General features: G+C 45.0%; 1 protein-coding gene across 2 annotated transcripts in view; it reads left to right on the plus strand.

Annotated features, from left to right (window-relative positions):
- Positions 1-14,371, plus strand: part of LOC146801342 (uncharacterized) — a 425,312-nt gene that overhangs the window by 208,146 nt on the left and 202,795 nt on the right. For both annotated transcript variants that reach the window (XM_085620993.1, XM_085620994.1), the window contains exon 5: positions 4,888-4,920. In XM_085620993.1, coding sequence (XP_085477119.1) covers positions 4,888-4,920 — 33 coding nt within the window. The remainder of the gene's footprint in view (positions 1-4,887; positions 4,921-14,371) is intronic.

Here is a 14,371-nt window from a genome sequence, read left to right on the forward strand (position 1 = left end):
GTCCTGTTTTTAAGGAAACCCCCTAATGAATGATTGAGATCTCTTTTGCCTGTGCCAGCTTTTTAAGGTTTTGGTGAAGCCTGCGAGACCCGCGGATAACTAGGTGTTGTATTATAGTTGTTCTGGGGAAACTATCCGTGCAGGTCTTTAAACTTCCCTTGGGCCCTCCACTCCTGGTTTTGTGTCATTTGATATGAAATACAGACCTGGGCGGGTCAAGAATATTTGAAAAGTGATCAACCCGGGTCTGGGCCTGAATAAGGGATTTGATCATAGGTCTTTGATAATTAGAAAGAAAAGGATGATTGACCACCTTCCAAATGGTGGCATTATCCCCTAACTTCCCTGCCTTCTCCATATCCTTCCAAGCTTTAGCTCTAATCTTGGCTTTCCTCTTAACAAGGATTTTTTTTGTAAGCCTTCCTGACAGGGATTATATCATCCCTACAGCGTGGCTATCTGGAGAATGCTAATTTCATATATTTAAGGGCAGCTGTACAAGCATGGTTTAACCAACCTTGGGTTCGTTTGTACTTAACTGGAGGTTTTACGAGCAATCTTTAAGAAATTGAAGTGGAGACTAAATTGAAGTACTTTCAAAGTTGAAAAATCTCCCCTTGGGAACTCAGTCAAAATTGCATTCAGCCATTCACTCACTTATACCTGTCAACTCCATCCGACACTCAGTTACAACCCCAGTGTAACCAAAGTTAAGTACCACAGTAATGTCGAATTGATAAGATCTTTAATATCGCCTCTTATAGAATTACATGCAAAAATGAAGTGTCCTATGTCACAATTATTTTTTTTCTTTTACATGATAAAACAAACACTTTTGTATAGCATCAATTTAAAACGACAGTACATAATCTATTAAAGACTAATCAGAATTAAAAGACAACAAAAATGTAAATCACAAAGAGGGGAGAGCACATAAGACAATCACATGAGTCTTTATACATACTTATCTGTGCAGATCTTTTTTCAGAACACATGATTTTCCAAATAGTCATCATCTATTGCATCCCGTTGTTCAACAGATTTAGTTTGAATTGAAGGCTTCGATGATGTTCTGCGGGTCCTCATCATAAGAAGTCACTATCTTGAAAATAGGATAGTGACGTCGTAAAACCTCTTCCAAAAAGTATTCCTTGTCTACATTTTCCCATTTGATTCTGACTCTCTTATTTTTGTATAAACTAGTTTCTTGCCAACTGTTCCCTTGTACTTGTCAGACTAATTCAAACCAAACAAAGCTATGAGCGGATTGTGGTTGCTAAAACAATTAGCAACCACATTATAATCCTGTGGAAAAAGCATAAAATCATATGATAAAATCAAGAAATCTATATCACTACAATGGCCATTTCTTTCATAGGTTGTTGAATTTTATGATGTCTTCAACTACTACAATTGATATTGTCAGGTTTGATTTCTTTAAAATCTTTTTTCAACATTGTGTTAATTGTGTATTCTATTTTCACTCATGTTTTTATAGTGGTATTTGTTGATCTTCAGAGGAGGTATTGAATACATAAATTAAAATGTGTTTGTAGGCAGTCTTTCATCCAACTCTATGCAGCTTCTGCTATAACACCGATGCAGTAGTTTAAATATTTCTCAGGTATAATATCATACCTAGGAATACTTTTTCTATATTTCTTTCTGACAATAGTTTATTTCCTTGAATTACAGATTTCTTCTAAGGAAGAACTGCAGCATTAGTTATCAGTCTGATTTTTTTACAAAAATGTCAGTATATTTAAATTATAAACTCACCTAAACTCACTGGTCAGCATTGTTAACACAATATTCCAATCCATGCCCATTGTTAGGAAAACATCGCAGAGAGTTTACGCTTCATCTAAAGAGCACACATATGCGTGCAAGTTTGGTCCTGGAACATTTCACAATGATTGGTCTAGGAAGAAAAGGTTGTATACTGGTATCCAAGCTGAATTTCACATCCAAACTCACATGAACATTTTTACCCCAAACTTTGTCAATGTAATAGCATCACATCAATTATGGGTCATTAATTTACTCCTTTGAAAATTAACTCAGACTTAGTTCAGCAAATGGGTTTTAGAAACGTCTTCATACACCCGTGTTTGATCTTGGCAAGTTTTGTGCAAATTGGTATAGGGTTGAAAAGGTGTAGGGGGACCTCAATTCTACTCAGAGTTGACTCATCTGACTGGCTGTCCAGAGATAAGCATTTTTGTTTGAGTAGTCATTTTGCTGTCCATCAATATAGACCACTGACCCACTGAAAAAAATACAATTATGGAAGCAAGGTGCTGTGTGCATGTAAATTACTGGTTACTGTAGCATGTCTGGTATGTCAAATAGAGTTAGTTCTGGGACGCATGGTCTCTGGGCCGCAAGCTACAGTCAGTAGACCCCATATCCTAATTTTGGTCTCTATCACACGTTGGGTGACCATAATCCTTCAAAAGCATCCAGTGGTCTGCAGGACTATGGGCCTGATTTAGTTCCGGGTGGACGGGTTACTCAGTGAGATCGGTGATGCGTATAATAGGATTTATATTTCGGCGGACGGGATATCCATCACCGTTGTGACTGAGTAACCCGTCCACCAAGATATAAATTAGGCCCCAAATATTAATTACAATGAAAATGTAAGGTGAGGCGTGCAGGAAAAATGCAATACCTGAGTGGATCACATGCAGATCATGCTGGTAAAAAGGGTCCGTGTTACTGCACACAGATCATGTACTGCTTCTAGGCTCTGAACACCCTGATATGACTCTGGGTCTACAATAATGAGGTGGCTGAGAGGTTACAACTCATCTTAAACGACCTCTGTATGCCCTATTTTTCAAGGAATCCACTTAGGCTGGAACCCACAGGGCATAGCTGCAAGTTGTGCCCTATGGCCAACTAGGACAGGGTTGCTTTGCCCAGGGTATTTCCGAAGGACTTCTTGTGTGCAGTAGTTGCCTCTAACCTCAACATGCCCCTCTGTGCTCTTGTGAGTGATTACGCAGTTGATAACTGCACTCTCAATGTCCCCCAGACCGGCCTGACATCTTGTGAAGCCGCTTCAGGATTCTGGGTTAGCTCTCCATCAAGCTCACGACTTCTCCCCATGGACTTCAAAAGAGGTCAGACATACATGAGCGAGTTCTGGTGGCCTTAGAGAGCAGAGTGAAATCAGAATTGGTCAAGGTTCGTACCATTCTTAAATGTCACTCTTGGATCCCTGAGATAGAAAAGAGTGTAGGGGGCCAGGTTGCAACAAATAGCCTTGAAAAGGCTTTCTTGCTAAGGGAAAGGGACAATCGAACACTAAAATATGACATTTCGTAAGGGGCTCCAACATACTTAGCGCACATGGTATTTCCTGCTGCTTTGCCCACTTCATCCACAGATCAGTTTCTCTGAACCAACCCCCCAAAAAAGAAAGTTTATACAGTCCTTTTGCACTAAAACATTCCGATAGTGATGATCGATTCATACTATATTCTATACTATCGACTACACTTTTTGAGGTCTGTGGCACAATCTTACTGCCTTTCATTTGGCGCATTTAAGGATACTTTAAGTACAAGGTAGAATAAACTAAAATATAACTAAGCCAAATTCAGAATGCACACTTAGTGTACTAAAATGCACTTTATTTTCGTAAATTGAAAGGCATAAGTTTGTATATCTTGTGTATTTAATCTATCCCAGTTAATGATAAGATTACGGGCCTAATTACGAGTTTGGCAGTCCATTGGACCGCCAAACCCACAGTGGAGTTGCGTTAGCGGTCAGGGACCGCCGCATCAGTGGTCCGACCTCCTGATTACAAGTACTGAGGTCGGACCGCCATAGGACTGCCACAGTTGCCATGGATCCCTGATCCCTGGCAAAGGAGCAGCAGTCTGAGGCTGCAATATGGTTGGCGGTGCCAAGCATATTACGAGATTCCTTACCACCACCAGCCACGTGGCGTTGCTCAGACCATGAAAATGCTGACAGTGAGGAAACTAAGAGGGCCATACAGGCCCCCCTGTTGCCTCAGGGCATTGGGGATACATGCAGGGGGGCACATGGTGTGACCCCCTGTGTATAGGCACCCCTGTTTCTATATGGTATAGACTCCATAGTCCATGCCGTGCAGGAACTTGCTTTGGAGCTCCTTCGGCACTGCAGTTCAAAGGCTCACATATGAGCCTTTGTACTGCACAGCTGCAGGACCATCACTCCGCCCACCCGCCAGACACAAGCATACTCGTAATCTGGTGGGTGGCTGTCGACTTTGGTAGCATGGGAGCAGGGCGGTGGCGTGGCGGACTGTTCCCACACTGCCAAAATCGTAATCAGGCCCTTAGTATTTTGTACGTATATCACAGTATTTAGATTCTTTTATTTTCAAATGTTGGATTTTACATGTAAAAATACAGTTAGCTGTAACCACAGTTAGACACTAATTAACATCCCTTTCTGAGCAGTTCCCTGGTGTATTAATTCTGTAGCTATAAAAAAATATATAGGTGAGGTGACATTGGTTGAGATTTCTGACTGTTACTAGATTTGGGAACACTTAATTATTTTGGTAAATATTGTGAATTTTAAAATGTTGGTACATTTTCTGGCATGGGGGCTGAAAGTTTTGGTAATTGAAGGTCTTATTGCACTTTTAAGAATTTATATTTTCTACGATGTGTATTTTTACTGGTGCATTTTAGGGAATAATAAATCTAAGTACATACCTATGTATATGAGTGAACATTTCAAAGACGACATGCTGTTTGCTGTTGCCATTTCATTTCTTTCTTCCATCCTGATGTGGATTATATGTGGTAGTTGTTTAGTGTAAGGGAAACCCTCAATGGCCAACTTTTACAATAATAGTATTGTCTTTCTCTTTCGCAGTGTACTATGTGCGGAAGTTTGCAAAGACGCCTGGTAAGTAAAGATTTCCACATTCTGCATTAGTTCTGCTTGCCTTTCTATCATGAGTATTTGCTTTATTTGAATAATAGCTATGATCTCTGTTTGTATTCATCACATCTAGTTTCTCATCTAAAGCACTCCGTTTAACTAGACTTTGCACTAGCAGATACTGGGCTGCAAACTGCTTGCTCAGCCCTGCTGCCCAGGATCAGACATGCTGACCTGCTGCTTCTTCCTTCTTCATAAATTGATAGCCAGAAAAGGCTGTACTTGGAACAGCATTGTGAAAAGAAAGGCAGCTTCCATTTTTATTAAAAATATTTTATTAGTGGGCTCCGTAGCGTGCACGGTTTTAGTTTGCTGGTGTATGACATTTCCATGGTTACAGTATTCCTATATGTGACGTTTCTCTGCCTGTCGTAAGTATGCTTTGTTCATGTGTGGAATAATGCAGTTGACAATGCATTCAGTAGTTACAAACCTCAGTGCAATGCAGTGTTCTAGGAATGTTCTTAATGCAGCTGCAACTTCCCTTGAGTGCCTAGGCAAAGTCACATCACTAATTTTTTGGTAGGATCAGACTGGGAACATTTGTGGTTTAATAGCAAGCATGATATAAATCATATGTTGGCTCTACATTAGTAAAGGTGAAGGTTATGTCTAATGAATACACCTCATTACACACTAAAACCAGAGTCTGGCACTTACGCCACTAGATAGTGCTGGAGCGGGAATCAGTTTAAATAATAGGTTTATCGCTCTCTCTCCCTCTTTCTTTCTTTCTCTCTCTCTCTCTCTCTCTCTCTCTCTCTCTCTCTCTCTCTCTCTCTCTCTCTCTCTCTCTATATATATATATATATATATATATATATCTCTATCTCTATGTCTCTCTCTATCTCTCGCTCTCTCGCTCTCTCTCTATCTCCATCTCACTCTCTATCTCGCACTCTCTATCTCTCTCTATCTCTCACTCTCTCTGCTTGCTGTGCAGGATAGTGCCTAGTTTATGGGCGTGTTCTGTAGGTGTGGGAGTGGGTCTGAGTTCGACCGGCCGCCAGGTGTCGTTACAAGGGGAGGCATTGTTACCAAAGATCAGCACTTCGGTCGTGTCATTGTTGAGCCTCAAACAGTTGGTCTTCATCCAGTCGGCGATGTTCTTCATGCAGTTGTGGAAGTTGGTCTCCATGGTGGCGGAGTCTACTGAGAGGGAGAGGATGAGCTGAGTGGCAGCGTAGAATATGATGTTAAGGTCGTGGCTTCTGACGATATCGGCTAGAGGTGTCATGTAGGGGTTGAAGAGAGTAGGGCTGAGGGGGAACCTTGTGGGATGCCGCAGGTGGTGCTCTTGGGTTCTGATGCGAATGTTGGTAGGTGGATTCTCTGGGTTCAACCATTGAAGAGCGATTTGATCCATCTGAAGGTATCTTCCTGGATCTGTGTGGTGCAGTGTTTTGATGAGTTTGTGGTGGGATACGGTGTTAAGCGCTGCAAAGCGGTCGGGGAGGATGATGGCCGGCGATTCTCCTCTGTTGAGGAGGGTGCAGATGTCCGTGGCAGCAATTAGGGCAGTCTTTGTGCTGTGGTTGGTGCTGAAACCGGATTGGGAGGCAGGTTGTTTCTCTCAGGTAATTGGTGAGCTCCTGGTTGATGGTCTTCTCAAGAACGTTGGCGGAGAAGGGGACCAGCGAAATGAGGCTGTAGTTCTGGATTTCTCTTAGGTCGGCAGAGGGTTTCTTGAGGAGAGGTCTGACTTCTACGTTTTTCCATGCATCGTGAAAGATGGCTTTGGTGATAGATGCGTTGAGGGTGGTGGTGATTTGGTGGCTGACATCCTTGCCTCCGAGATCGAAGAGGTGGTGGGGGCAGCAGTCTGGGAGTGCTCCAGAGTGGATGGAGAACATGATGTCTGTAGTGTTCTGTGTGGTGAGCTGTTCCCAAGCGGTGAGTGGCTGATTAGGAGAAGCTTATGTTGGAGCGAGGAGGATGTGGAGGTCAGTGGATTGGGGCTCTAAGTTCTTGCAGATGGCGGATATCTTGTTGTGGAAGTGGTCTACTTGGGCGTTGCAGAGCTTCTCGGAGGGAGGGATCGTATTCTTGGTGACCGTAGGACTGGAGAACTCTCTGACGATTCTGAAGAGTTGCTTGGTGTGATTAGCGCTTGCTTCAATGGGATTTGTCAGGGCATCTTTTTCCGCATCTTGGAGCCATTGTTAATATTTGTTGAGGGCTTACTTGAAAGTGGCTTGGTCTGTGGTGTTTCCATTGATTCGCCATCTTTTTTCGAGTGGTTTGCAGCCGTGTTTCATTGTCCTGAACTCTGGCGTGTACCAGCTGGCTTGTTTGGTGGCTCTGCGGGTCTTGGCTTGTTTGATGGGGGACACTTGGTCGGCAGCGTTGGTGATCCAGGTGGTGAAGTTCTGGACTGCTTGCTTGCTTGGTTGAGGGGTCGGGCTGGATGATGTTGAGGGCGTCCAACCATTGGGTCTGTGTCACTTTATTCCACCTGCTGAAGGCGGCATTGGGGGGACAGTTGGTGGTGCATGGTGACCCAGCGATGATGAAGTGGACGATGGAGTGGTCGGTAAAGGTAATTTCTGTGGCATGGCTGTATTTGACTCTGTCGCTAGCTGTGAAGATCGGATCCAGTGTGTGTCTTGCTCTGTGTGTGGGGATGGTGACCAGCTTGATCAGGCCGATGTTGCCCATGCCTTCTAGAAGGTTAGCGGAGTTTGTGTATGTGGGGTCGTCCAGGTGTAAGTTGAGGTCTCCGAGGAAGACGCAGTGCCTGGACTTAATAGCTAGTGGGGCGACGAAGTCAGTGATGGTGTCGCAGAACCCCGTGCATGGTCCTGGGGCTCTGTAGGTGAGGGTGCTTCTGATGGTGGTTCTGTCATTAGTGTGGAGTTAGAAATTGAGGTGTTCATGATTGGAGTGTTGTCATCCTTGGTGGTGGTGCAGCGGATCGATTCTTTATGGATGATGGCGATGCATCCTCAAAGTTTGTTGGTGTGGTCTCTGTATGTCATCTTGTAGCCGTTGGGCGGTGCGGATGTTGTGGCGCAGGAGGGGTTAACCTAGGTTTCTATGATGAAAATCATGTCAGGGGTGTCAGTAAGAACTCCTGAAGAGTTCCAGTTCTACAGAAAGAGCGAGATAGAGCATAACGCTCAATTTCAATTCATCGATAACAGCAGAACTTCCCATAAAGGGAGGTTCATGAAACTCAGCAGAGTCTCAAAGCAAAAAGGCAAAATAATCATGCAGAAGCAACAGCAATCAGTGATGAGGTTTGTAAAGCTGGCAAAATCTGCTTCCTGCCTTCAGCATTCAGCCTCAAGAGTTGATTTGGTAAGGATGTGAAAAAAAATTAAGGGTCACAGTGTATGGGCTAATAGAGTTAATCTGCTCTAGGAACACGCACTATATAAACATTCGAAAAGAAATGTTGCGGTCCATGTTGCATTTTCTCCTCCTTTCGTCCAATCAGCTTTCAGTATTCTTCTGAGAACAACCTCACTTTTTCCTTTTCCACGTACAAGACAATGAACTACAGACAGTTCTCATTAAGTGTGAAACTAAGTTATTACAATGACTACATATGAGGTCTTTCGAATTTAGTACTCTTTTCCCATTAGTATTACTACATTTCTAACTTTCTAATAAAACAAATTGTATTATAGCTATACAATGAACTATGCAAAATTGAAACAGCTGTATCAAGAAATAACTTAGCACTGCATCTTCCGTTATAAAATAAGGAAAAATATCTTAAATGGATCAACATTTCAATTCTAGCAGTGCATTTCTTGTCTGATTATTTTTCATAATTACACTAAACAATAAGGTTCTTTGCAAACAATTTAAGCCGTTATTTATTAATCAGAAACATTTTGCAAAGTTATGTGAAGCTTTTTTTTAAGGCATAGTCAACTTTGTAACATTTTATGCATGTTTCAGCACATCTAATCAAGCCATTTGTGAAGTAAAAGCTGCTTTGGCTTTTTTGAGGCCTACTACGAATAAGTATGACTACTTACTACAAATTGCACATATTTAAATGTCTTTTCGGTTCAGTATAAATTGCATGTTAATACTGCATATGTGATTTTAACTATAATATTTTTATTCTTGATAAAGTTTTCTATCAATCCCCCAATGGTTATCTTAACCGTCACACCTTTGCATGTGCTTCTGTTCGAAGTTCACTCTCATCTCCAGTTGTCTTGTCTTTTTTTAAACATTAAAATTGTAATGATTTTTGGTATTCTACATTAATGCGATCAGTTAAAACTATTTCCTTTTCTAATCTGTCACCCATCTTCCTGTTTCATCTTTTATTAAAGCAAAATCTACAGGCTTTGAATAATGTAAATAAACAAAATAAACAAAGCCCTATAATTAGCCCTCCTGCAGTTGCAAACCAGTTTCCAATTGTGTGTATTCCTTTTCCAAAGTTTTCGAAAATGCTGGGTGTTTCTAATTGTTTTAACTTACAGATCAGAAATATTGATTGCAAATTCTTGAAGTTTCTTACTTTCATCGGGGATGTATGAACAACAATGCTGAATTTTCAACATCTTGCAGATTTCGCATTTCTCTGCGAATAAAATGCCTAATGCCAGTCTGTTTCGCAAAACCATCAATCTAATAGCTATTACTTAACCCCTTCGGTGCTCATGACGGAATGGTTCCGTCATGACCCACGGTTGAGCTGTGCTCATGACGGAACCATTCCGTCATGACCACACCCGCGCAAGATTCCGTCAGCACAGCGGCGGAATCTGCGCAGCATCGAAGGGGTTAAGAGTTTATAACTAATTAAGCACCAGAAGTACCAGTGCCAGCTTGTCAACGACTGTTGACAGTTTTCTAATCTTTTGGTCATTCGTATTACTCCTACTGGTGGTATAATTGCACCAAAAAGGTCTCCCACCATTTGGACTCCATCTTCTGCACTATGTGTGTGTCTGTGTGATCACCTTCTCTTCGACACATCTTCGATTCCAGTCGTCGACGGCGGCCTTCGGGCCTATCTAAGCTCCGGTCCCGGCTGATGGAAAGAACTCCATTCAAGAAGTGCCCTCGATGTGGGTCCAAATTCCCCCACACCGATCTTCATGAGGTGTGCAACCTCTGCCTCTCCCCTGAACACGAGGCTCGAGACTATCCCGCCTGCAAGTCTTTCAGATCGAAAAAGACTATTCGAGATCGAAAGGCCAGACGAAACATGGCGCACTCCTCGACCTCCGTTCCAGTCGACATCTTCAGGGACCACGTCGAAGCTCCGGGACAGCAGCACACCGAAGAGGACCTCGTCAGTGCTTCCGAAGCCGACGACTTGGATGTGGAGGACATCACCCCGGCGCAGAGGGTCGTGAGTACTATACCCCCTCCCACACCCGCGCCGACACCCAAAAAGGCTTCGGTCACGCCTTTGCCTCCGGGCCTAGGCAAGACCAGAGACACTCCTTCAAACACCCCACCTTCGGGCCCGGTGAAGAAGCCAAATAAGCCTTCCGGCGGCTCGGGATCAAGCCAGCCTTCCAGCGGTGCCGAGAAACACACTTCGGCACCGAAAAAGAGACCGGCCTCTACCTCTACACCGAGCTCCGCACCGAAGCCCTCGGGGTCGAAACCCAGCCTTTCGGTACCGACCAAACCCCATAAGGCCCACGACACCGACACTTCCGCGCCGAAGCCCACCTCGGCACTGACCAAGAAATCGGAGGTTCCCAAAAAGCACGGCACGGACAAGCCTAAAAAGTCATTGGCCCCGAAACCTTCGGCGACGACGGAACAAACATTGTCACAGGAACTTTATACACCGGGTCCCTTGCAAAAGACACTTACCAAGGATCCAAAAACTGGACATTTGGCACTCTCTTCTAAAAAGAGACATTTGGACAAACCGGCTCCGCCTCCATCTCCAAAGAGGAAAGACTCTGCTACCTCCCCTTTCAGAATGCCTTCCCCACCTCCTCCACCCTTTCCACCTCCGCCCCCTACACCTTCTCCACCCCCACCTCATCGCTCCCCGACCCAGTCTCCAGACGATGATGATCAGGGGGACCCGTATTACGATCCAGGGGATGTGCCACAAGACCCCACCCCTACAGGATCCCCAGACCCATGGGACAACTATAATAATCCAGACATTCCAGACGTCCCACAAGATGACCTTTACCCGTCCAGGCTATCTCCACCGGAAGACTCATTAGGTTTCCACCACCTACTTCAGAGGGCGGCACATTATCACGGGGTAGAGCTAAACACTGACCCGGTAGAGGAGGATTTCCTCCTCGACACCTTTGATACGGCACATAGGTCTACCTCCATACTACCTATGCTCAAAGGGGTAATAAAACATGCGCCAGAGGTTTTTTAAGACCCAGTCAGGGCTAGGGTCATTAACCCACGCATAGAGAAAAAGTACAAAGCTGCCCCCACAGATCCTGCCTATATCAAACGGCCAGCGCCACTAGATTCCCTAGTGGTTTCCACTGCACGGAAGAGGTCAAACTCCCAGGCATCAGGCGAAGCACCACCACCTGACAAACAGTCAAAGCTACTAGACACGTCAGGAAAGCGCACTGCGTCACAGGCAGCCAATATATGGCGTATCACCAACACTCAAGCGCTATTGGCCAGATACGATAGAGCGCATTATGATGAATTAGAAACCATCATGCACCATCTCCCAGAAAAATACAGAAATAGGGCCAATGAATTAATTCAAGAGGGACTATAACTAACACCTCTATACGCTGTGCCTTAGACGCAGCAGACACAGCCTCCAGGGCTATTAACACTAGTGTCCTCCTCCGTCGCCATGCTTGGCTGAGAGTTTCAGGCTTTAAACCTGAGGTACAGGCCTCCATCCTAAATCATCCCTTTGACCAAGAACATCTATTCGGTCCAAAGGTAGATGAGGCCCTCGAGAAAATGGACACGGATACAGCGAAATCTATGGGAGCCATGCAGTCACACCCTCCTAGGCGCTCCTTTCGCCGCTCTTCCTTTCGGGGTACAGCTAGAGGCTACTCCTCAGATAGCGCGTCCACTTCCTACAAATCCCCTGCTCAATCCACCTTCACAAGGGGTTATCAAAGAGGTGGCTATAGGGGCAATAACAATAAAGGCAGAGGCAAAACAAATACCGCCCGCTCTGCCACACCGCCTACCCAATGACTTCCCCCCGCTCCCTCCAGACCATCCCACTCCGGTCGGGGGCAGGCTACAAAATTTCCTTCAGGTCTGGGAGACCATCACCTCAGACAGATGGGTGACCCAAATTATTCGCTCAGGGTACTGCCTAGAATTGACATCTACCCCCCCCAAACATTCCACCCAGGCAACGCCCAATGTCACAAGAACATTCCACATTAGTAAAACAGGAGGTAATCTCCCTCCTACAAAAACAGGCAATAGAACAAGTACCCGCCAATCAGCAAATGTAGGGGTCTACTCCCTATACTTTCTAATACCAAAAAGAGACGAGACTCTACGACCTATTCTAGATCTCCGACCTCTAAACACATACATACATTCAGACCATTTTCACATGGTAACACTTCAGCAGGTACTTCCGCTCCTCTCCCAGAACGACTTAATCACCACACTGGACTTGAAAGACGCATACTTTCACATTCCGGTACACCATGCTCACAGAAAGTACCTCAGATTTGTAGTGGACGGGCAACACTACCAGTTCAAGGTGCTCTCATTCGGGGTCACAACAGCACCAAGGGTATTCACCAAGTGCCTAGCGGTAGTGGCGGCACACCTCAGAAGACAGCACATTCATGTCTTCCCATATTTGGATGACTGGCTAATAAAAGCCACGTCCTACAACCAATGTGTACATCACACCGCCACTACAATCCAACTACTTCACCAGCTAGGCTTCACGGTGAACCACCAAAAGTCCCAGCTAACACCATCCCACACAAAACAATACCTCGGTGCCACCATAGACACCTCAAAAGCCATAGCCTACCCTAATCCTGCCAGGATTGCAAGCATTCAGGCTTTGCGTCAAAGATTCATACCTCAACACTCTCTCCCAGCAAGAGTGTTTATGCAACTGATAGGGATGATGGCCTCCTGCATTTTCATAGTGCCTCATGCAAGACTCCAGATGCGTCCACTCCAAGAGTGCTTAGCGCGCCAATGGAACCAGGCCCAGGGGCAACTGACAGATCTGGTGTTGGTAGACAGTCGCACCCATCGCTCTCTGCAGTGGTGGAACACCACAAATCTTTCAAGAGGTCGACCGTTCCTGGACCCGGTTCCACAAATAATCCTAACAGACGCATCGCTCTCCGGCTGGGGAGCTCATCTATTACACCTCAAAGTGCAGGGCACATGGACGCCGCAACAAAAGTTGCTCCATATCAACCACCCGGAGTTACTGGCAATCTTTCTAGCCTTAAAATCCTTTCAGACACAGATTTTAGGCAAGGCAGTCGTTATTCGCACAGACAACATGACGGCCATGTACTACATTAAAAAACAAGGCGGCACACACTCTCCACAGCTCTCTCAACTAGCACAGAGCATATGGAGATGGGCAATTCCACAATTTTTTTTTCTCCTAGCCCAACATGTCCCAGGAGTCCAAAACACCATGGCAGATCTGCTCAGCAGACAGACGCAGCAGCAGAACGAGTGGGAACTTCACCCACAGGTTCTTCACCCGTTCTTTCAGATGTGGGGGCATCCACAGATGGACCTCTTCGCCACCCACGAAAACAAAAAATGCACAAACTTCGCCGCCAGATACCCACACCCATTGTCCAAAGGCAATGCGATATGGATGAACTGGTCAGGCAAATTTGCGTACGCCTTTCCACCTCTCCCACCAATTCCACTAGTGGTGCGAAAGCTACGACAGCACTCCCTCACACTGATCCTAGTAGCTCCAACGTGGGCCAGACAACCGTGGTACACCACGCTGCTGGAACTCTCAGTAGTACCACACCAAAAGCTACACCTCTCACCATGCCTCCTAACCCAGAACCATTGAGAGATCAGACACCCTGACCCAGCTCAGCTCAACCTTGCGATCTGGCTCCTGAGATGCTAGAATTCGGATACCTTAACCTTCCCCCTGACTGCATGAACGTCATCAGAGAAGCTGGACGCCCTACCACTAGTGCCTGCTACGCTGCAAAGTGGAAAAGATTTGTTGTTTATTGCCATAACAACACAATCAACCCTCTAGACGTATCTATACAGAACATCATTTGCTACTTGCTCCATCTACAAAGGTGTAACCTAGCATATACATCCATTCGGTTACACCTCGCAGCAATTGCTGCTTACCTACAGAACAGACAGCACCTATCACTTTTCCGAGTGCCTGCCATTAAAGCCTTCATGGAAGGCCTCAAACGAATAATTCCCCCCAGAGTTCCACCCTCACCTGTGTGGAACTTAAATATAGTTCTCACAAGGCTAATGG

Source organism: Triturus cristatus, chromosome 8 (assembly GCF_964204655.1).
Source record: "Triturus cristatus chromosome 8, aTriCri1.1, whole genome shotgun sequence".
Lineage (NCBI taxonomy): Eukaryota > Metazoa > Chordata > Amphibia > Caudata > Salamandridae > Triturus > Triturus cristatus.